Below are 25,011 nucleotides of genomic sequence, written 5' to 3' on the forward strand. Positions count from 1 at the left end.
TGGTTAGTCTCTAAGGTGCCACAAGTTTTCCTTTTCTTTTTGCAAAGACAGACTAACACAGCTGTTACTCTGAAAACTGTCTAGGGTAGAGTTTCTCGACCTACCTCAACTTCCTGCTGGTTTGGATTCCTGCTACAAAGTTAAAAAAATATAATATAGATCCCCACCCTCAGTCATTTCCTGCTTAGAAACACACAAACACAGCTATTACTCCTACTTTAAGGGATATAAGAGCAAAAGTGCCAAACTTCCATTGAATTTTAAACAGGATGTGGGAGCCTAACTGTAGGCTTCTTTAAAAAGCCTAGCCTACATGCAGTTGGACAATAGCAGGATCTGCAAACTCTTTTTGGTGTGACCACATAACACCCCTTTTCTCCAATCTTCACTGCATTCAATGTCATTCTGACAGCAGCTCCTAACAGCCATAGCCACACCTAATGTGGGATGTTGGGGGCAGGCATAGGAAGGCTTGAAAATCCCACAAAACTCAACCACAGTGAAAAGGAAGGAAAGGGTTAAACATTTTAAAAACAAAAAGCATAAATAATTAGGGCAGAGCTATAAAGTGACAAAGAACAAAGGAACTCAAGTTTAATACAAAGACAGGATTCCAATGGACACAATATACGTATAAATTAAAAACCAATTGGGGAGGGGAGGAGGAGGAAAAGGTGGTGTATTCCATTCTCTCCTCTCATTTTGATGTCTGTTTTGTCAAACACTGAGCTTTTCAAGGAAGTGAGAGTTGTCTTTTTGTGTGTTTATGGCTAACATAGAACAGTGCCTACATAGGTTTAAACACAACTTTTGAGCCATGATGTAGGTTAATAGCTTCAGTACTACTGTTACCATATGAAATCAAAACAGGGATAGAAAATAAGAGCATATCCTCTTCACTCCACTGAAATGGACAGAACTAAGATTTCTGGGAGGAAAGTGTAGGAAGATGGTCAGTAAACAGAGACTGTTCCCCAAGGAAAAGTGTAGGGACTTTGGCATAGCTCTGGATTTGGACTTCATGCATGCAAGTGTCTGTAAATTTGTTATTGACAAAACAATCGCTGTCAACGTGGTAGAGGAAGGAGATTATGTAGAGCCCACTTTTTTGGGGGGGGGGAAGAGAAGGGGGAAAATGAGGTGAGTAAGTGCTATATTGATGCAGTATTAAATAGAGGAGAGCAAAGAAAGCAGGGGAGTAAGGGATAATGTACCCTACGGCTGAACTCTGAAGTGCCCTACTTCAAATAGGGTTTGCTGAGTGAAGGCAGTAGGTTAGTGTACACACTGCAGTCGGTCCCAATTGTGAGCAATGAGTAGATGCCAGTAGATTACATAGCACTGGAGACTCACTGGTCCAGCTATGACTTCCAAGAAAAAACAGGAGCTCATTTACTAAGATATGACTAAACTTCCCCAGAGCCTAACAGATAGAATGTAAAGAACACTAGATGTGTTTGCTTACACTGACTGTATTATAACTAGCAAAAGTTTGAGATCTGCTGTTGCAATACTGTATGCAGCATACCTAAAGAAAACTGGAAAGGCCAATGCTATTGTTGCTATTAACCTCAGGAGAATGCAACACAACATTCCACAAGTACTCTGCCCAGGAAGACAAAGTGTCACAAGCTCCTGCTGTGCTCTGTCAGCCAAAGTAACATGTTAAACAACTGCTGACAAAGGTATAGTCTGGACACAAATTCCCACGTACTATTCTGCCTTGCTACAGACTCCCTCTGAAGTTAGGCAGGGTCACTTAATTTCTATGAAATGGAAGAAAAACGTGCCTCATACAGGAATGTTCTGAAAATTAGTTTGTGATGCTTGTTTGAGATAAAAGCAATTTAATTTTAAAAATCAATGGGACTATTTATGTTAGTGCCCACCTGTGTAAGGGCTCCACAATCTAGTCCACTGAACAGAAAAACAGTTTCAGTGAAAACAGAAGTTTAAAATCTAAATCCCTGCCTGGAGCTGTTAACCTCTCCCCATCATATGTATCTTAGCCCTACAGAGTACCTTCCAAGGGCATGGGTGGCAAGTGTACAGTGGAAGACCACCCCACTATCCACATGAAAAGGGTGAGAGCCATGTGCAGATTTGGGGATTACGATCTAGTCCAACATCTCTTATGTCTGTGTGCACTTTATACTTAATACATAAGATGTCGGTGATTGAAGATCTCTCTCCATGTTCCCAGAGCTCACTTTTAAGAGAATGGGTACTGAAATATACGTTTTACATAAGTTAGTGACAGCTGGAAAAAAAAACTGAACGTGAACTTCTTATGAAACTCTTATAACTTATGTCACAGTACTGAAGAGCTCAACAAAATATTACGATAGCATTATTTGTGTGACACTTTTCTAAGTGCCAGCCAAAAAAGCCAAAGGAGTCATTTAACCTTTATATTAAAAACAGAACTGCTGTATTCAGTGTTCCAAATGCTAGATATCAAATAATCTGCATGTATTTCTGCCATTCAAATCTCTCTCAAAAAGCCAAAACAAGAGTTAAACTAAACTAATGAACAAATGCAGCAACATTTCTCGTCCACTAAGACCAGACAGCTGCACAGTAGAGATGTGTTATCTCAGATTGCAATAATTACGGAATTCAGCACAGAAAAGGGCTTGGAAATGGAAATATAGGGAGAAAAATTAGTATTGTATTACAGTAATACATGTTAAGGAAAAGTTAGCACGTGACTCCATTTTGGTTTGGGGCCCACCATTGTCTGAAAGCAAGCACATCATGCACCAAGAGGAGTGTTCCTTAGATACTGCATTCCTGTGAAAATCCTCCTCCTTGTCTCCAGCCTGCCTTGACTCCCAGTATCTGTTCTTTGTCAGTCCCTAAACTCCCGGCCTTTGATGTGAGGCCTCCCATCCTGATAATAAAAGTTACTGATGCATGGCTTTAGGACCATGCTGTGTAATTAACATACTAGTTTAGCACAAGGAATGCACCAAGCAGGGATAGGTGGTAGATAAGAAAAGGGTTTGTTTATTGGCTAAAGTTTCCAATGCACGAGGGCAACATGCTTTGCTAAAAAGTATATAACCTTGTATAATCTGTATTCGGGGTCCCCTCCTGGCTAGCAGGGGGGCACCACGCTCGAGCGTAATAAACTTGGTGTTTTTTGGGAACTTGGCAGTTGTGGACTTTGTTTATGTGCCTCAGCCTAGATTCGAACTGTGCATGTCCTACCAGGTGTGATTCGTAACATACATGCACTAAATGTCTGACGTCTCATATTCAAGAGTGTTGGGATATGAACAACAGAAATTAACAAGGTAAACAGCCATTTTGATACATCAAAACTCAGAAAGCAATGGCTAATTCTTTAAAAATGGGTGAGTGAATTTTTTGTTGAAGAAAGATGCTGGTTTCACAGTCCTGGAGACTAGAGCTCTCCATTTATCCTCAGAACAAACACAAGCAGCCAGCACCACCATCTTCCCATACACTGCCCAGCCATTGACGCTCAACCCTGACACAGAGGCACTGCTCAGGGGGTGAGAAGAGAGTTGTGTCCATGGCTCATTCAATTCTCTGCTGAAATTGTCAATCAGGGAACCCAAGTGTGGTGGTATTTTTCCCCACCACTGCCCACTCAAAGAGAAAGAGACTGAGACCCATCAAACCTGGTTCTCAAAGGCCAACAAAAAGACTTTATTGTTATAGAAATGCCATAGTTGAAGGCATTACTCAATTCTTAAACATCCACTGAGGTTTAAAAATCTAAATTTAAAGTCAAGGGAAAACTGTTCCCACAAATGAACAATACCAAAGAAATATGGATTTGTACTGCTATGTGGGATAATGCTGTATAAATTAAACATTTGATCTCCCAGTTCACTGACTGATCTCACTGCAGATTTGTTTTTATATAATGAAAAAAATACAAAGGACAGTGAGAATTATCCTCTGCATAATGCACATAGGCTGAGGTCATTATGGGTTTTGTTGTATTCGTACATTTAAAGAACTGTCTGCTCTTTCCAGAACAGTTCCTGATTTGTTCTTCCTTTGTAGGATGAAAAGGCCAAGGGGTTTTCCTTTTAAGGCGTTTACAAATATTATAAGAAACTGGTTTCCACGTAGAAAGGTCTTAGACAAAAGTTTTGGCAAGGAGGTCTTCCTGTTGCTGCTGGTGTAGTGTTCCAATGCCCACTGCTGGGGCTGGTAAGGGAGGTCTACTCACAAGATGGAGCTGCAATTAAAGTTCAAGCGGGGAAGGGGGGGGAAATTAGTGATTTAGACGGATGTCTGATTAAGATTGATTTTACTCATTTAACATGATTCTATGCCATTATCACCATGGCATTTGAATGCCTCAAAATAAATGAAACACAAACACTGGATCCTTGAGTCCTACGTATACATGATTTAGGAAGCTACTGCTTCACCCTAACTGAACAATGGGATGATTGCCTGAGTAAACTATGCCCCAAGACCAAAATATTCATGGTGACAGTCCACCCAAAGGAGATTTCACAGTGGAGGACCCATAAGGTTGCAAAAAGTTCAGTTCCAAGAATGAGAGCAAAAGTGCCCCAGCAGAACTTAACCACCATAATGGGACATAAGGGAAGAGGTAATCTTCTAAAGAGCTGGGTTTCAGACCATTAAGGAGAGAGTGGCTCACTGAATAGAACCTTAGACTGAGATTCTGGAGATATGGGTTCTAGTCCTGGCTCTCCCTCTGACTGGCTGTGAGACCTTGGGAAAGGCACTTAGGGATAGATCCTTAAAGGGATTCTGGCACTGCAGTGCCTAGCCTTGAGGCTCCCCTGCCACCTTGTGGAATTTGTACCCTGAGTAGGTGCCCACACTCCCTATACAATGCATGGCAAGAGATAGATGCCTAAGAAAGGGCTTCACAGAAGCCAGCACTCTGAGCAGGCAGCTGCCTAAGCTAGCCAGTAGGAAACACTGATTAGAGTGAGGTAGCCTAACGTCCCATGCCAGAAAGGGACTAAGGCATCTGAGCTGAAAGGAGGCATCTATATCTCCACTTGGGATCCACAGCCATGGAATTAGGTGCCTATGCCCCTACTTGGGGCCTGTTTATCTTGTCTATTTCTATTGTGAACTCTTCGGGGCAGGGTTTCTCACTGTTTGTGGAGCACCTAACACAACAGGGCCCCAATTCTGGCTGTGACCACTAGATACTACTCTAACATATATAATAGCTTAAGTTGGAATATTACACTCATTCAAGGGTTTTTATGTTTATGAACATTAAACTAATTACTACTAATTCCTGGTAGCAAAATATATATAGTATCTAAAGACTCAAACATCAATTTAAAAAGATTACTGTAAACCTTACCTTACATGCCAACTGCTTCTCAAACCTTGGTGACACAAAGGCCCAGGGACCCATGTTCTGTGGCTCCTCCTGACTCCAAATAAAATCTGTAGGAAAGATAAGAGGCCATGTGTTTGTATATTCCATATGGACCAACTGACCTTTCCACTGAATCCAGAAACAAGTACTAATGAATCTCTAAGCTAGTTCTCTTCGCTGTATATTCCCACTCCATCTACAATGGTCCTGCTATCACAGCAAAGGCACCACCCTTCAGTCTGAGGATTAGTAGACTGGACTGACTTTGTTACTACACAATGCTGCCGCCAGCGGTGAAAATAAATGGATAAAAATTCATATTTTAAGAACAAATTATTCTTCCCTTTTTGGTTCCTTTACCTCCAAATCCTTGCATTACAGAGAACACTCCCTCACTTCCATGTGCTTTGAAGGCTATCCCTCCCTCAAGGCCGAGGGATCTAACAGTGGTGATCAATAGGAAAAACGGCAATTAACTGATCTGCAATATTTGTTTAAATGCATGTGTTGTAAAATTAAACCATTGTATCAACAAGCTCTTTAGGGCAAGGATTGTCTCTTACTCGGTTTGTACAGGGCCTAGCACAATGAAAACCCAGCCTCAATTGGGCTCCCAAGTTCTACTGTAATACAAACTCAATCTGTACTACTAACAACCTGTAAATTTACCACACCCATCTGCTGAATAGATTCAGAACTGCTTATCTGCATCATAGGTTCCACACTAGCATATGCCCCTATGGTGCAAGCGATAAGGACTTGCATTTCTAAAGCAGCAGATCTGAAGTTGTATTGGGGGGGGCGGAACAACAAAACCAAACCAAATCTAAACCTTTTAATCCTAAAAGGAAAGAACAATGTGGAGCAGCAACAAATGGAGTTCCTAGATGGCCATGGATTTGTTTCAATACTTTAAAAGAGGTTAAATGCAAAGTATAAAGATCTGCCTGACCTTTGGCATTTCTGTATTTGTTCATTTCTTGCTGTAGAGCTTCCAGGGGGAAAGGACATAGTTCTTCTAGTCTGACAATAGCAGTGCTCTGCTTCTTCTCTGCTAGCGCCTCTCTCTGTTTCACCAAAGCATAGTAATGCTTGCCAGAACACAGCACCACTCGGCTGATGCTAAAAGGCAGAAAAATTGAAGTGTTTTCAAGTACAGCATTTTAAAAAGAGACCCTACACAACCACTTGTTATACATTAAATCCTAAACTTTTAGCTTTTTCTTTTAAAAAGAGAAAACCGGACAAGGCCAAAGTGCTGACTATCAGATCAAAAGAAAGAAAAGAGGGCAGAAGAGGAAGGACTGTCCAGTTATTAAGTTCCCAGTCTTGGATCAACTCCCTGCTCTGCCCCAGACTTGGGAAAGTTACTTAGTCTCTCTGTGCCTCCATTTCCCATCTGTTAAATATGGATAGTAGTACTTTCCTAACTTTCAGGGGTGTTGAGGATAAATACATTAAAGATGCTGAGTCATTCAGATTCTACAGTGATAGTAGCCAGGTAAGTACCACAGACAGAAGCTTATCCAAACAGGGCTCTTTATATTCCTATCTAAGGAAGGGAAAGACACACAAAACATACTTTTGAAATATAGTTCTCTGCTCCAGCCATGGTTCTCATCTCTACAGACTCCTCACATCAGCATGTGAAGTGTTCAAAGACCAATATTACAAAAATTATTATTTTTCTCATAAAAATAGCAGCAGAGTGGGGGATTCATTTGTTTATGAATGAGCAGCACTGGTCTGTGTCAAGCACACTACAGGCAGAAGCAAGATAAACCACCAAACTCAAGCTCTCTGAATGCACCTGAGCTCAGGCCTCAATGACTATTATCCTACCCACTCCTGCTGTTTCATTCCTGGGGCTTCTTTACCAACTGTCAGTTGTGCTGAAGTTTCTGGTGGTGTAAGATATGGCCACCAATGATGCAGAGATCACATTTCCTAAAAGATTAGATCAATCTCCTTTATGTGCAGTGCAAAACCTTCAGGCCTAATTCGGTTCTCATTTATAGGGGTGTAAATCCAGGCTAACTAATGAAATCAGTGGAGTAAGTTTTACAGAGGTGACAAGAGAATAAAAGGACCTATAATTCTATCTTAGGTCTCCTATTGATCCTGTTTATTTTTTCTTCATAAAATTCTCAGAAATAAATTTTCAAGGAAAAAACTGTTTTTTACAGCCAATTATGCTTACATGCTGTTTGAAACGGTGAGTATTAGAAACAAGAATCAAGTTACCTGTTAGGATCCACTGACAAATCACCAATTACAGGCTTGAATGTTGTCCCTGGGGCCATTTCTTGAAAATCTGACACCGCCCCCTAAGTGAAGAAAAAGTAGAATATTTAACTTGTGGTTTTCAAATCTAAAAATCTATGTACTGTATAATGATTAAAATATGATCCCAAAGAAAACCCCCACAAGTCTTGTACTACTGGTTATTGATCAGAAAAGTTTGTCAATCAGTTGTTTATGGGGATTCTGAGCTTCCTGGCATAACATTCATTATTAACAATGGCTACAATCAAACTGATTAACAGCTGATGCCAGAAGATTAAAGATACATGGTCAAACAGATTTTAGCCCACAGATTTAGACTAAAATTATTTTACTGAAAACTAAAATGAAGAGTTATATATATATATATATATATATATATATATATATATATATATATATATATATATATTCCAGGATTTCCTCCTACTCTCTTGAAAGGGCAAAGGGTGGAAGATTTAAAACAAAAAAACCCACATGCTTTGCCAACACTGTGAATGCCAAAACACAGCAGAACATTTTTGCTAATGCATGAGAACTGGGAAGTGAAACTCACCAGTGTAGTCTCAATATCTAAGACGAGTGAAATGGAAAAAGCAAACTTAAGTGGAGAAAGTCAAATTAGATACCATTTTAACTAAAATCCTTTTGAAAACCACTGTAGAGTCAATGTGGTGAAAAAACCTGCGTGGACACACTTATATCAGTATAAAACTGTTATATTGGCTTAGCTTGCACTGGCAAAGTTTACAGGTGCAAACTAAACCATGTTTAAATAGATTTATGAAGGCCAATACAAGAAGTTTGAACTAGTTTAAACTGGTGCAAACCACACTTAGTTAAACTGGTATAACGGTGTGTTTTAGAGTAGGTCTTAGAGGGTAAAACCAAACTAAAAGTAACCCTAGCAGAGAATGTTTCTACTTACTGGAAATCTGAGTAGCATTTTGGGAGAAGCAACAATTAAAGGTTTCCGGAAGTTTCGGATCATCTGCCTACGGAGCAAATGGAAATACTGTGCTGGGGTGGTTGGATGCACAACTGACATGTTCACGTTGTCACCATCAACTCCCTCTTCTGCACTGTCACACATCTATGCAAGGAGAACAAAATAATCCCTCACCAAGAAGCAAGCTGTCAACCAAACATGCTTGAGACAGCACAGATGATGGAGGTACAATCACTAGTGTTTGTACAGGGAACAGTTACACACTCCAATATGTGCTGAAGGTCTCAAACTTACAGGAAAAGGCGATAAACAAATGGTTGCTCTAATTCTTTTATAGAACATTGCTAACATCTCAACTAAACTACAAAGGCTTTAACTGTGGTGTAACCAGGACCCTTGATTCTGTTGCTTTTAAGAGCATAAATGGGCTCTTAAACAACTTCTGTATTTGATCCCAGATCCACACACTGCAATCACGTAGTGAGTTTGTAAAGCACTTAAGGAGTTACACAAAAAGATGTGTTATAGCCTTTAAAAATAAAATATTTATAATGCAACTTTTTTTAAGATCACAACAATGTCAAAATGATAATATGCAATTCTGAATCAGAGTATCAGGGTTGGAAAGGACCTCAGGAGGTCATCTAGTGCAACCCCCTGCTCAAAGCAGGACCAATCCCCAACTAAATCATCCCAGCCAGGGCTTTCTCAAGCCTGACCTTAAAAACTTCAAAGGAAGGAGATTCCACCACCTCCCTAGGTAACGCATTCCAGTGCTTCACCACCCTCCTAGTGAAAAAGTTTTTCCTAATATCCAACCTAAACCTCCCTCACTGCAACTTGAGACCATTACTCCTTGTTCTGTCATCTGCTACCACTGAGAACAGTCTAGATCCATCCTCTTTGGAACCCCCTTTCAGGTAGTTGAAAGCAGCTATCAAATCCCTTCTCATTCTTCTCTTCTGCAGACTAAACAATCCCAGTTCCCTCAGCCTCTCCTCATAAGTCACGTGTTCCAGTCGCCTAGTCATTTTTCTTGCCCTCCGCTAGACATTTTCTAATTTTTTCACATCCTTCTTGTAGTGTGGGGCCCAAAACTGGACACAGTACTCTAGACGAGGCCTCACTAATGTCGAATAGAGGGGAACGATCACGTCCCTCGATCTGCTGGCAACCCCCTACTTATACATCCAAAATGCCATTGGCCTTCTTGGCAACAAGGGCACACTGCTGACTCATATCCAGCTTCTCATCCACTGTAACCCCTAAGTCCTTTTCTGCAGAACTGCTGCCGAGCCATTTGGTCCCTAGTCTGTAGCAGTGCAAGTGCTTGCCAATGGAGGATCCCAACGTCCCTTTGCAAATATTAGTGAATTCAGCCTTAAAACTCACCTATATGGCAGGTAAATATTGTTCCCATTGAAAGTCAGTTTCCTGATCGGTTAAATGGCTCATCTAAGATCACACATGAAGTTTGTTTCAGAGCCTAGAATAGAACTGCAGTCTCCAGACTTGCACCTTAAGCACATGATCACCCTTCCTCCCAATCCATGCCATTTTTTTCAAAGCAACCATCTTGGTTATATGATCTTGCAGAAACCTAACATCAACCCCAAGCCTTTAATTCAAGGTGGATGAAAATACATGATCTTAAAAAAAAAAAAGAAATACATTTTTTCTTTTAAAAATAAACCTGTTAAATTAAAATTGAACTTATGACAACCTACATTAAGGCCTAAATTTACTATAATCTATTAAAATCATTTAGAATTGAATAAAAAATATTCAAGCAGTGCATGTTTACTGTCAAAATTTTAAAGAAAGTCAAACCACTGAGCTTGTGGAAGCTTGCTGGCTATTGCACCTGAAGTGCTAAACTATAGTTTTTGATAACATTAGCCTCTTCTTCAGGTGCAAAGGTAGTATGTTCTTTATTTCATTCGACTAGTTCAGTTCAAGTCAATGACTAGTTCATCCAAAGTTGAAAAATCAATTGGGAGTTGAAAAAAGCAGGAAAGTGTGTGTTTTCATCTACCAATTTATGAATAAAAACTAGGTTCAAGAGGATGAGATAGACTAGTTCTAAAATCTGAAAGAACATGACCACCAGAAACAATCAGTTCAGTACAGGTAATTCCTTTAAAAAAATAAAACCTAATTCAGAAAGTGTTCTGAATTCAAAATGTTTCGATAAACTCATTTTTCATAAAATGTACTGATACATAAGAATAGTTTTCTTTAATGAAAAATAATTTTACATGCTGTTTTTATGCATTTTTAAGTCAATTCCAGCTTGTCACAAGTCAGATGTAAAAAATTAGAGAAGATGGGGGAGGTAATTTCTTTTATTGGACCAATTTCTGTTGGTGAGAGACAAGCTTTGAAGAAGAGCTCCGGGTAAGCTTTAAAACATGTCTGTTTCACCAAAAGAAGCTGATCCAATAAAAGACCACCACCACACACCCCCCTCGTCCCTCTAATATACTGGGACCAATATAACTACAAGAACACTGCAAAAAAAGTAAAATATTAATCATCTAAGAAATAAGAAAAGCATTTTAATATAATAAAAATGTAAAAAATTAATGATCTGAATAAATGTAGGTTAATCTATACAATTAGTTAAATAGATGTGTATAGATATAGTGCATCAAAAAGGATCAAATTTTGCGCAACTGTATTTAGTTGCAAATAAATGCGTTTTAATGGTTACCAATCAATGAGAATCAATCTCTCTTTGGAAAATAAAAAGGACAAATGCAAAACAAGATTAAAATCAATGATTTAATCAAGGCTTCCCGATTTAAATCGATCTACCCTGCTTAATTAGACTGGCAAGTGCTATTGGCATGTAGCAACTTTTAATAGAACAGCTTTCCTGAGGAATCTGACATTGACCTGCATTGACAGAGGGTATGACACAGGCAGGTGTGTCCAGCTACCTGTAAGAAACGTTCCATTCGGCAGGAAGAGTGTTCAGGGCCTGCACCATCATAGCCATGGGGAAGAAGAATGACTATCCCGCTCTGCAGAAGCCACTTAGCTTCACCTAAAGAAGCAGGATCCGGGGGGAGGAGAGAAAAGAGTTACACAGAGCCTAAGTCAACACTATACAGACAGTTACTTGGTAAGTCTATGCAAATCATCTCCCAAAGGTTTACACACACAAAATATCTAGCAAGATATGGTCTTTAATTAAACAAAACTTCCTGTGGAAGTTTAGTGGTCAGTTTGATTATCTGAAAGTCTGAGGACACTGAAGCTTTTGTGTAAATCAGAGACTCTGGGTTCTGAGGAGGATTCTAAGTCTGCAGTACTGATGCTAATTCCCTCTGTTTCAATTATAAATCCTAAATTTTGTTTTAAAAATTGCACCAAAAAAGTTACAGTAGAATCCTCTTAACTGGACAGTGTCATTCTGATTACGCAGGTGTTCAATTAAAAGCCTCTAAAAAAAATAAATCCAAGAATACTTCAAGTTCAACAAAACATACTGAATAAAAGTGATTCACTGCATGCTGTCTTTTAAAATATTTATTTGGAGACTTCTATATCAAAATACCAGCGCTAAGAATTTTATACCTATTTAACCTCTGATAAGTAATTTCTTAATGAGTTGCCACTGTTGAAATGTTTCCATCCGAAGCAGAGCGTATGCTAATACTGTCCTGCCTAAGGATCATTTCCTATTCTCAGTTTGCCAGTTTCCTGGGAACTATGTCAATAAAGTGCCATCTCAGATTAAGTGTAGTGTGCTGGAACAACAATTTACAACTCTGACAATTCCTTCTTTCAAACAGAAACTGAAGTCTGTAATAGATATATCTAAACAATCTGTGTCCAGTTTATCTATACACACACACACCCACACACCACAAACTATCTATCTGCATCCGGTTATAAATTCCATTTGGCTTTACCAATGCTATTTGTAATGGTAACAGCCATTGTGTAGCCATTTTGTAGCAGGAAGTTGACACAGTGGAGAGTTTAGGTTTGGAAAGCTGTGCCAGAGCATTCACAGGCCATCAACAATGAAGGACTCTCCCCTACTTCAACAATGGGGTTTCTGCCAGCGAAGCCTTTAACCTTGAATGGGCTCTTTCTTCACAGAACCCTGTCAGGAGGGAGAAGGGCAGGTGGGGTGGAATTCCCACCCCCCACCTCCAAGCACACAGCTGAGGGAATTGCAGTTTCTCTGCTTGACCACCTGACCCAGAGGTGGCAGGGACTGTTAAAAAGGCAGCTTGCTTTCTAAGCCAACAAAGCCCTTTCCTCACCAGAAACAAAAGACCCAGAAGGAGTGGAGGCAGGATGGACTTTGCCTCCCCTAAGGACTTGTATCCGACCCAGAGACTCCAACAGGAGGCAAAGATCAGACTAAGGAGGATTGTGTTCAGGAGTTCGTGGTTTTCCCATAGATCTACAACTCTTGTGCCTCTAAAAAGCGTGCGCGCGCAAGGAACCTTTTACTAAGGCTGTATTTCCTTGTTTTACTGCCACATTGTCCCTGAAAGTGGTAACTAGCAACCAGAGCTCCCACAATCAGGTGGTCTTTGAGGGGCAATCGGTCCAAGCAGCCTGGGGGCTCGGGAAGGCCAAAAGCACTAGTTCCAGAGTCTAGGTAGCAGGTCTGTGGGGTCCTACAGCTCAAGAAGGATGTCAGACATGGGGGTCTGTATAACATTTTATCCCTTCAGTGCCAACTGGCAGAGGCCCCATCATAGCAAGCCTGTTACACACTCTTTGCCCCCAACACACTTGTCATAATATGTATCTAAAAGGTGTCACGTATCATATCATATGTAAACTGGTGCCACGGTGGTCCTAAAAATCATTGTGTGAAGCATATAAGGGTTGTGCACAAAGATGTGTGCTGGAAATATGTTCTTAAAATGCGTTTGGGAGGGAGTGCATAAACCCGGCCTGTACCTACCTGTCTGACTGGCTTCGCTGCAGGCAAAGGACAATGAAAGTACATTTATATATAAGGTTAACAAAGCCATCAAGCTAACAAGCAGCAAAGACGAAAGTTTGGCGATCATGCCAGGGAACAGAACCTGCACCCCAGGAAGCCTTCCGGGCTCTTGAGCACAGACAATTAATTTTGGGTAATATAAGGGGAGGGGGGAAAAAACCAAAAAACAACTTTAGTGATCCATCACTTAGGGGACATGGGGAACAGCACCTTGTGGGCCTGTGAAAGCCTGACCAGGAAGGCTAGAGATGTCGGAAATTTTATGTAAGTGAGAAAACTGCTTAGGCAAAGATTGTAACTTGCTAAAATTACATTTTATCCCCTAGAAAGCATGTTTTGTTTGTAACCATTCCTGTCTTTTTCTCTTGCTTAGTGTTAGGATATAGATATTCAGGCCTGTCTGTAAAAGGCCTATACTCTAAGAATTTAGGTGTATTCTTATCACTTAGCTAGTTATAGAGGTACAAAAGAGAATCAAAATCACTGTCTGACTGTATAAGGCCTTTTCTCTCTGGGACAGTCTGAGGCCCTGTTCTTGGGCTAAGGCCTTTGGCTAAGCAGCAGAGGCAGCTATAAGCTGGGAAGCGAACGGTCACATCCTCACATTCCAAACTAGTCTCATTGAAAGAAGGTGCTATTGGGCTGTTAGGAGTACAATCCTGTCCTGATAATGCCTATCACCTCCAGAGAAAGGGAAGTGCCTAGAAGATGTAAAAGGAAACTTAGTTTGATAGCATCCTGTCTGGCAAGAACTCACTTATCAATAGATGTAGTTGTGAAATCCTCACTTCTGTATTAGTTCCCACTTTGCTATTGTTTATTTGCATGGTCTCTGTCTGGTTCTGTGATTGTTTCTGTCTGCTGTATAATTAATTTTGCTGGGTGTAAACTAATTAAGGTGGTGGGATATAACTGGTTAAATAATCACATTACAATATGTTAGGATTGGTTAGTTAAATTTCAGTAAAATGATAGGTTAAGGTATAGCTAAGCAGAACTCAAGTTTTACTATATAGTCTGCAGTCAATCAGGAAGTAAGGGAGGTGGGGAATGGGAACAGGGAATAAAGGTGGGGAAACTGGAATCATGTTTTGCTAAGGGGGGGAATGGGAACAGAGACACAGGTAAGGCTCTGTGGTGTCAGAGCTGGGAAGGGGGACACTAAGGAAGGAAACTGGAATCATGCTTGCTGGAAGTTCACCCCAATAAACATCAAATTGTTTGCACCTTTGGACTTCGGGTATTGTTGCTCTCTGTTCATGCGAGAAGAACCAGGGAAGTAAGTGGGTGAAGGAATAAGCCCCCTAACACTTAGTATCACTTACACCTCTGTTCTTTGTTAATAAACTTATTTTTAGTTTTACCATAAACCATCTCAGTGCTGTTATATTGAAGTGAAGTGGGAGTCTTCAGCTAAACTAACAGGCTGGTATGTACTCTGTCTCTTTGGAGACAGAAATTAAGTTTGCTGTGAGTGTCCAGTGAGAGGGACTGGAACCTGCAGGAAGAGGTCTCTGGGGAACTTGGAAATTGAAGTTCACTATTAACTTCAAGGCAAGGTTTAGACTGGCAGAGTCTTAAGGAGTTTGCTCCCTGACACTCCAGCCTATCTGCCTTGCCAGCAGACACACAGGTTAGCAGCAGCAGCAAAGCTCTCACTTGCTGAGGCAGCAGGGTAACACAGTGGCTTACAGTTCTGGGTGTCCTGAGCAGAATGTCACAGTCTGTGCCTGGGGTTACCCCTAAGTGACCCAGAGCTAGGAACGGTGCTTAGCAGCATGTGGGACTCCGTGGTTGGATCCCATCATCACAGACTGCTGTTCATTCAGGAAGAAGGACTAGAACATGCTGTGAAAAAGTCCAAGGGGGGGAGAAAAACCCAAGAACCTGGTAGCATTGGAAGGATGATGCAGTGGTTAGGGATTTAGCATGAGTCTCTGGGGACCTGGGTTCAAGTCTATGCTCCTGTATAGACTTCCCAGTTGACTTTTGGGAAAGTCATTTAGTCTCTCTCTGCCTCAGTTCCCCAACTGTAAAATGGGGAAAATAGTACTGCCCTACTTCACAGGGGTGTTGGGAGGGTAAATACATTAAAGACGGAGGTGCACAGATATAACAGTAATTGGGGCCATATAAGTACCATAGCCAGATTATCCAAATTGTATTACATATAAGAAATCCAAGATACAGAATTGCTTGCCATGAGCATGGGGTCTTTTAGTTAAAAAGGAATTTCTGTAACACATGTAAGAAATATCTTTATTTTAATAAATTTGTTCCACTCACCTCCAGAGATGAAAGTGTCAAATATTATCTGGGCTCCATTAAAGAAGTCACCAAACTGGGCCTCCCAAATTGGCAGTAACTTTGGGCTTTCAATACTCATTCCATACTCAAAACCAAGCACAGCTTCTTCAGACAGTGGGCTATTGCTCACCTAACAAAGAGAAAGAGTTTGGAAAACATAGGTGGGTGAAAGAAGATGTTTGAATTTGACTATTTTTCAGAATCAGAGCACGTCTATGATAGGAATGTTTGGGAGGCATTCCATAATCACCTTTTTTCAGGGGAGGGAGGGCGAAATAAATTGCAGGGGAGCTATAATGCTACTTCATAGTCTCATTCACCTCCACAGCTGATCTCCTCCCCCTCTGCAAAAAGAAAAAGAAAACCCAGAACCCCTCTTTCTCAACTATCCGAAATAAAATAACCAAGAGCTTGAGTTGAATGCATTGCTGAACTGACACAATTAATTGACCTCCTCCCTGTAAGTCAGACCACAATTCTTTTTACCTGCAGAGTCACTTCTATGGCAAAAAACCCACCCATCTCAGTTATTAGAGAAGCGAACTGGAATTCTGTAAACCCTGGCTCTCCAACAGATTGTCCACATGGATTCAACTCCTGATGTGCACATGCCCCATGTGCATAAGATTGGATTCTTCTGGCCACTAGTGTCTGTTGGAGCAGCATCTGCATTCTACATATCCTCCTTACTCCCACCACCACCCAAGGACATAAAAGGCAGAATGGGCCCAACCGTTCCTCAGGTCCTTCTTGCAGACCGTGGCAGTGAGACTGAACTTTCACAGCGTCCGCCTTCTTCACTGCACATTGTGCTAGTATAGTTAGTTAGTGGGCCTACTACTTAGTTGTTCGTTAGTGCCGGTTGTAAAAAAACAAATGACATTATATTATATTTCTGTTGCATAATTTTTCTTGAGTAAGTTTCAGTTAGGCTACACTACACCCAGCCTCCCATTCGGGGGTGCTAGTAATATGGCAAAAGCTAAATGGCTGGGATTCAAGACATGTCCCTCATGCAAAACTTCGATGCCCGTGACGACACACACTTCTGGTGCCTGCTTTGCCTAAGAGAGAGATACAGCCCCAAGCAAGGCTCCATATGTTTCCGAGTTCTCTTCGAGAAGGGGCAAGCTAGAGAAGCCCACCTGAAGCCGCTACTTGAGAGCGCAGTACAAGCCTCCTCGCAGAGTGAGAGGAAGGTCAGAGCTCAACCATAGTCACCTCGTCATTCCCTTTCCGTTAGTACCCAGTATCCTCAGATGCCATAGCCTCCATAATTCCCTTGTTAGAGCCTCAAGACCGATTCAGTTGTCTTGCAGGTCAAGAGCCATCTTTCCACTTATCTATTCATGCAGCCCAGAGGAAATACCTCAGATTTCTAGCAGGATCATTTTATTACTGGTACAGGATGGTGACCTCTGGTCTCTCCATAGCATCAAAGGTATTTATGAAGGATTTGGCACTTGTGGCAGCTCATCTAAGGAGGCAAGGTAGCCAGGTCTACACACACCTCAAAGACTAGCTGGTTTGAGGAAGATAAACCCCACAGATGACCACTTCTATCCAAGTAACTTTAAAGCTCTTTACTTCATGGGACCTCACAGTCAACAGAAAGAAGTCCACACTAATTCAGACTCAAAGCACAGAGTGCATAGGAGCAGCACTAGATTCCAGGTCAGCGAGAGTTTACCTTCCACAGGAAAGATTCTTGACAATAGTAAAACCTCACCAAAGCACATCAGTAAAAGCATGTCTCAGATGTCCATGACACATCATGCCTATGTGACACAGTTTGCCAGAATTCCCCTATCCTCCATGCAAGAATGGCTGAAATTAGTGTATCTACCCAGTAGATATCACATGGAAATGATGGTTGTGGTCTGAAGTCTTTGTTAATCTGGTGAAAAAAGCTTTTTTAGGTATGCAAAAATTCTCTGCACATCTGTCTACCAAGACTGGTGACAGATCTCCCACTGAGGGATGGGGAACTCCTCTAGATTATCTCTGAATTCAGGACCCATGGTCTCTTCAGGAAGCTCATCTCCACATAAGCATCCTAGAGCTCAGAGCCATCTGCCTGCCATGCAAAGTGTTCCTGCCTCTTCTCCATAGATCCATAATCTAAGAGTTGACAGATAACACCACAATCATGCATTATGCCAATAGATGGGAGAGCATGATGGCCTGACAAGGCAGAGACTACTTGGTGCATTCCAAATCAAATCTTACCAGTGGCTCTGCATCTTTCCAGCCTTCAAAACACATTAGGAGACCAACCCAGCAGACCGTTCTGAGAGACTCAGTCCTGCAGAATGCCTTTTGCAAGTGGGGATTCCCAGAAATAGACCTATTTGCCACAGACCAGAATAACAGGTGTCAAACAGTTTGTTCCAGAGGGGGTTCTAGCCCAGGATTTGACAGATACTGTTCATATCCCTGGTACTCTGGGACTGATGTATATCTTTGTGCCAATTCTCACAATACCAAGGGTTTTGAGGAAACCAAGACAAGACACAGGACTAATTATTACAGTGATTGAGCTCTTTACGTCTATCTGTTCAGTTTACCAAAAAGAAGACTGAGAGGTGAATTGATTACAGTATGTGAGTACCTTCATATGGAGAAAATACTAATGGCCCCTTTAATCTAGCGGAGAAAGGCAAACAAAAACTAATGGATGGAAGCTGAAGCCAGACAAATTCAAATTAGGTATAATTCTGTTTTAAAAATAAAAATAAAAAAGTGATAAACCATTGGAACAAACTATCAAGGCAAATGGTGGATCCTCCCTCTCTTGATGTCTTCATAGAAGACCGAGTAAAGCACATCCTCCGGAAAGGCATCCAATCACTAGTTATTGGGCTCAATACAGGGGTAACTGAGTGATATGTTAATGGCCGGTGCTATATAGGTCATACTAGATAATCTAAAAGTCCCTTCTGGTCTCAAACTCTGAATCATGACAGCTCCAGCATTCGCTGGACAGTTCCATTATTTGGATCTGACAATCTCTCAGTTCAGCCCTCCATCACCTTACCTGCTCAATCTAGTAGTCATTCAGAACAGTGAGATCCTGCACCTGGACCCAGCACTGTTACACCTGACAGCTTCGATGCTGGCTACATGACATCCATTGAAAGAAGCTGCTTAGACAAAGTTCAGAAAATTCTGCTCTAAAGCAGGAAAGCCTCAAGCCAACTTTGCTTTTTAAGTAGAAGAGGTTGTCTATCTAGGCATCTCAGCACTAACTGTCTTACTGGACTACACTCATTTCAGCAATACTGGGCTATTTACTAGCCCTTGAAAAAATCTGGACGATATTAGCACCATCTAGCAGCTACATCTGCACACTGCCCTCCTATTCAGGGCCATACTGTTTTTTACCCAACTGTGACAAAGCTCCTTAAGGCAGGTTTTTCCCTCAGTCTGGGAGCTCCCTCCCTCTTGGGAACTCAATATAGTATTAGCGGAGTTGATGGATTCCCCATCTGAGTCCTTAGCCACCTGTTCCATTTACCACAATCTATGAAAACTGCCTTTAATAGCCATTACATTAGCTCAAAGGATAGGAGAGATTCAGACCTTTGGGGTGGGCTCCCTTACACAGTATTCCCTACGGATAAAGTTACTCTCAGGCCTCACCTCAAGTTCCTGCCCAAAATTGTTTCAGAATTCTATAGGAACCAATTTATTCTCCATCTCCTAGTTTTCTTCCCCAAGCCTTCCTGCACCCCAGAGAAGCTAACCTTCACACACTAGATGTAGTAAGGCGACTGTCTTTTTACATTGAGAAGACAAAACCATCCAGGAACACACTCAGACTGTTTGTAGCCTTTGCAGGGAGCATTAATAGTCACGCAATATCCCCTTAGGGATAATCTAACTGCATGAGGACATGTTATAAATTAACCAGGCTAGATCTATTTAGCTATACTGGAACTTATTCCACTACAGCTTAGGCAGCCTCTGCTGTCTGTTTCAAGAGTGTCCCTATTCTGAAAATCTGCAAGGCAGTTATGTGGCACCCAGTTGACACATGCACTGGACACTATTCTTTGTATCTGAAAGCCTCTGGGGAGAGGCTTTCAGATTAGATCTCTTTTGGTAGGGCTGTCCTACTATCCTAACTGGAACTCCTACTACCCCACTCCGACCAAACATAACTGTTAGCTACCAAGAGTAGAGTCCATGCGGACAATCATTTGAAGAATGAACAACTGCAAGTTAATGTAAGGCAAGTTTCTTGGAGATGTGTTGTCCACATGGATTCTACATACCACCCTCCTTGCCAGCTACTACAGAGTCGAACTTCTCTGACATTCTGCTTTAGCAAAGAAACTGAGAGACAGGTGGGCCCACGCTTTCTACTGTGACTAAGGCTAAGATTTTATCAGGGTTATTTTTAGTAAAAAAGTCACAGATAGGTCATGAGCAATAAACGAAAATTCATGGAAGTCGTGACCTGTCTGACTTCTGCTGCTGCGGCTCCATGGTTTCCCCTGCCATGGTGGTGGCTGGGAGCTGCGGTGTTCCCCCTCTGCCCACGGCAGCTGGAAGCTGCAGGGTGACCATATTTCCCAAAGAGAAAATGGGACACCCCCAGCTGCTTGCCTGAGGTGTCTGCCTCCCTGCCGCGCAAAGTCGCCTGTCACTGGAACTCTGAGGAGGGCCCCCTGTCACCACTGTCGCCGGAATCCTGCTGCCATCGCCCCACTGGCTGCCAGCTCCTGAGTCCTGCAGCCCCAGGGACTGAAACTGAGAATGTCACGGAGGTCTCTGAAAGTCACGGATTCCATGATTTCCATAACCTCCAGGACATAAATGTAGCCTTAATTATGATCTCGTTTTGTAGGGTGGGAGTGCACGAAGACATCTAGGGCACAGGCACTGCTCCAACAGACTCTAGTGGACAAAATAATCTGATCTCACATGCATGGGGATGCAGGTGCACTGAAAGTGGAATCCACAGGGACAACACATCTTGAAGAACTAGAGTTACTGTAAGGTAAGTAATTGGTCTTTCTATTCCCTACTCTCACTTTGGCTCATTGTATGACCTTGGGCAACCCGATTAATTTCTGAGGCTCAGGCTCCCCATTTATGGAATGGCAAGTTATCCACCTTTGAGAAGACCTTTTGAGAAGCAAAACACTGTTATAATAATTTGCATATAACTATGTGAAGACATGGACAAGTGACCTGTTCTATAAAGCATACACCATACCTCTAGGAAGCCTTTCTGATCCGGAGACAAATGATTCAGCGGGATATAGGTTTCATCTGTCTCTTGGCAAACCAACATTGCGTGTCGTTGGCTGAATGTTCCTCTGCCAACATCCTGGCCACTTAGTCGGATATTAAACCCTTTATCAAGCAAGAAACAAAAGTAACCTTAAACAATCAAAGTCATAAAGGGAGAGACTACTACTGACAACTACTCCTTACTCAACAATATCACTTCCCTCTATAAAATCCTCTCTGGTTTCGCCTCACTAAGCATATCAAATTAAAGCTTCTTTTTCTAATCATCAGGGCTCTGTGCAACTCTACTCTTCTTTACACATCCCTGCCCTCACTTCTCCCCCACAACTCCCAAGGCTTGTTCCTTAATGGCTCTCTAGGAATCCTTTCTACCATTCTTATCTTTATACCTTCTTCCACTCCACTCCTTACTCTTACACCAAACATCTCTAGTTCTCTTGGGCAAAATCTTACTCCCCTCCTTCAAACACACACACCTCCTATTAAGACTCAGCATGCTCTCTGCACCTCTCCAGGCACGGTCATGTAAATATCTAGATCGATGTGTTTGAACTGTTTTTAGTCTGTGTCTGCATTAGAGTCTTAAGTTTTTTTGAGCAAGTACTGAGATTACTTATGCGATGGTACAGCATCAACTTTACTATCAATTATTAAAATTACTATTAGTTTACCCATGCAGAGGAATAAAATTAGTACTGGGTATCTGCCTTCTACTTTAGAACAGGATGCTCTTGAGCAGAGACCTCCACTAGTGACAAACTGCTTACCTATTTTATAATGTTAAGTGTACACGAAGCCAGAAGCAAACCACAGAATGCATGTGCCCTGCATGCAATGTAGTACAAACCTGAATCCAGGCCTAGGAGGTGAAAAAATTCAGCCTTAAGCTTCAAGTTAAATATATACTTATGGGAAGGAATTTTCCTCCAGGGCAGATTGGAAGAGGCCCTGGAGGTTTTTCGCCTTCCTCTGTAGCATGGGGCACGGGCCACTTGCTGGAGGATTTTCTGCTCCTTGAAGTCTTTAAACTACAATTTGAGGACTTCAATAGCACAGACATAGGTGTGAGATTTTTTTTTTTTTGTAGGAGTGGTGGGTGAAATTCTGTGGCCTGCATTGTGCAGGAGGTCAGATTAGATGATCATAATGGTCCCTTCGGACCTAAATATCTATGTGCCCTGGTCTACACTAGGACTTTAGGTCGAATTTAGCAGCATTAAATCGATGTAAACCTGCACCCATCCACACAATGAAGCCCTTTATTTTGACTTAAAGGGCTCTTAAAATCAATTTCCTTACTCCACCCCTGACAAGTGGATTAGCGCTTAAATCAACGTTGCCGGCTCGAATTTGGGGTACTGTGGACACAATTCGATGGTATTGGCCTCCGGGAGCTATCCCAGAGTGCTCCATTGTGACCGCTCTGGACAGCACTCTCAACTCAGATGCACTGGCCAGGTAGACAGGAAAAGAACCGTGAACTTTTGAATCTCATTTCCTGTTTGGCCAGCGTGGCAAGCTGCAGGTGACCATGCAGAGCTCATCAGCAGAGGTGACCATGATGGAGTCCCAGAATCGCAAAAGAGCTCCAGCATGGACCGAACGGGAGGTACAGGATCTGATCGCTGTTTGGGGAGAGGAATCCGTGCTATCAGAACTCCGTTCCAGTTTTCGAAATGCCAAAACCTTTGTCAAAATCTCCCAGGGCATGAAGGACAGAGGCCATAACAGGGACCCGAAGCAGTGCCGCGTGAAACTGAAGGAGCTGAGGCAAGCCTACCAGAAAACCAGAGAGGCGAACGGCCGCTCCGGGTCAGAGCCCCAAACATGCCGCTTCTATGATGAGCTGCATGCCATTTTAGGGGGTTCAGCCACCACTACCCCAGCCATGTTGTTTGACTCCTTCAATGGAGATGGAGGCAACACGGAAGCAGGTTTTGGGGATGAAGAAGATGAGGAGGAGGAGGAGGTTGTAGATAGCTCACAGCAAGCAAGCGGAGAAACCGGTTTTCCTGACAGCCAGGAACTGTTTCTCACCCTAGACCTGGAGCCAGTACCCCCCGAACCCACCCAAGGCTGCCTACTGGACCCAGCAGGTGGAGAAGGGACCTCTGGTGAGTGTACCTTTTAAAATACTATACATGGTTTAAAAGCAAGCATGTGAAAGGATTACTTTGCCCTGGCATTCGCGGTTCTCCTAGATGTAGTCCTAAAGCCTTTGCAAAAGGTTTCTGGGGAGGGCAGCCTTATTGCGTCCTTCATGGTAGGACACTTTACCACTCCAGGCCAGTAACACGTACTCGGGAATCACTGTAGAACAAAGCATTGCAGTGTATGTTTGCTGGCATTCAAACAATATCCGTTCTTTATCTCTCTGTGTTATCCTCAGGAGAGTGAGATATAATTCATGGTCACCTGGTTGAAATAGAGTGCTTTTCTTCAGGGGACACTCAGAGGAGCCCATTCCTGCTGGGCTGTTTGCCTGTGGCTAAACAGAAATGTTCCCCGCTGTTAGCCACAGGGAGGGGGGGAAGGTTGAGGGGGTAGTCACGCGGTGGGGGGAGGCAAAATGCGACCTTGTAACGAAAGCACATGTGCTATGTATGTAATGTTAACAGCAAGGTTTACCCTGAAAGAGTGTAGCCACTGTTTTATAAAAGGTGTCTTTTTAAATACCGCTGTCCCTTTTTTTTTCTCCACCAGCTGCATGTGTTTCAATGATCACAGGATCTTCTCCTTCCCAGAGGCTAGTGAAGCTTAGAAAGAAAAAAAAACGCACTCGCGATGAAGTGTTCTCCGAGCTCATGCTGTCCTCCCACACTGACAGAGCACAGACGAATGCGTGGAGGCAAATAATGTCAGAGAGCAGGAAAGCACAAAATGACCGGGAGGAGAGGTGGCGGGCTGAAGAGAGTAAGTGGCGGGCTGAAGACAGGGCTGAAGCTCAAATGTGGCGGCAGCGTGATGAGAGGAGGCAGGATTCAATGCTGAGGCTGCTGCAGGACCAAACCAGTATGCTCCAGTGTATGGTTGAGCTGCAGCAAAGGCAGCTGGAGCACACAGACTGCCACTGCAGCCCCTCTGTAACCAACCGCCCTCCTCCCCAAGTTCAATAGCCTCCACACCCAGACGCCCAAGAATGCAGTGGGGGGATGCAGCCACTCCACCACAGAGGATTGCCCAAAAAAAAAAAAAAAAAAAGAAGGCTGTCATTCAATAAATTTTAAAGTTGTAAACTTTTAAAGTGCTGTGCTTAAAGTGCTGTGTGGCATTTTCCTTCCCTCCTCCACCACCCCTCCTGGGCTACCTTGGTAGTCATCCCCCTATTTGTGTGATGAATGAATAAAGAATGCATGATGAATGAATAAAGAATGCATGAATGTGAAGCAACAATGACTTTATTGCCTCTGCAAGTGGTGATTGAAGGGAGGAGGGGCGGGTGGTTAGCTTACAGAGAAGTAGAGTGAATCAAGGGGCAGGGGGTTTCATCAAGGAGAAACAAAGAGAACTTTCACACCGTAGCCTGGCCAGTCATGAAACTGGTTTTCAAAGCTTCTCTGACGTGTACCGCGCCCTCCTGTACTCTTCTAACCGCCCTGGTGTCTGGCTGTGCGTAACCAGCAGCCAGGCGATTTGCCTCAACCTCCCACCCCGCCATAAACGTCTCCCCCTTACTCTCACAGATATTGTGGAGCACACAGGAAGCAGTAATAACAGTGGGAATATTGGTTTCGCTGAGGTCTAAGCGAGTCAGTAAACTGCGCCAGCGCGCCTTTAAACGTCCAAATGCACATTCTACCACCATTCTGCACTTGCTCAGCCTGTAGTTGAACAGCTCCTGACTACTGTCCAGGCTGCCTGTGTACGGCTTCA

General features: G+C 42.5%; 1 protein-coding gene across 1 annotated transcript in view; it reads right to left on the reverse strand.

The window, feature by feature from the left end:
• Window positions 1-2,444: 2,444 nt before the first annotated feature.
• DHTKD1 (dehydrogenase E1 and transketolase domain containing 1) overlaps window positions 2,445-25,011 on the reverse strand; it is a 48,917-nt gene continuing 26,350 nt past the window's right edge. The window contains exons 10-17 of the mRNA XM_084617369.1: window positions 21,101-21,240; window positions 15,856-16,006; window positions 11,534-11,640; window positions 8,571-8,735; window positions 7,604-7,686; window positions 6,312-6,481; window positions 5,342-5,427; window positions 2,445-4,219 (exon numbers count right to left, since the gene is read on the reverse strand). Of these exons, the coding sequence (XP_084473495.1) occupies window positions 4,118-4,219; window positions 5,342-5,427; window positions 6,312-6,481; window positions 7,604-7,686; window positions 8,571-8,735; window positions 11,534-11,640; window positions 15,856-16,006; window positions 21,101-21,240 (1,004 nt within the window). The 3' untranslated portion in view covers window positions 2,445-4,117. The remainder of the gene's footprint in view (window positions 4,220-5,341; window positions 5,428-6,311; window positions 6,482-7,603; window positions 7,687-8,570; window positions 8,736-11,533; window positions 11,641-15,855; window positions 16,007-21,100; window positions 21,241-25,011) is intronic.

Source organism: Lepidochelys olivacea (assembly GCF_965140295.1).
Source record: "Lepidochelys olivacea isolate rLepOli2 genome assembly, chromosome: 1".
Taxonomy (NCBI): Eukaryota; Metazoa; Chordata; order Testudines; family Cheloniidae; genus Lepidochelys; species Lepidochelys olivacea.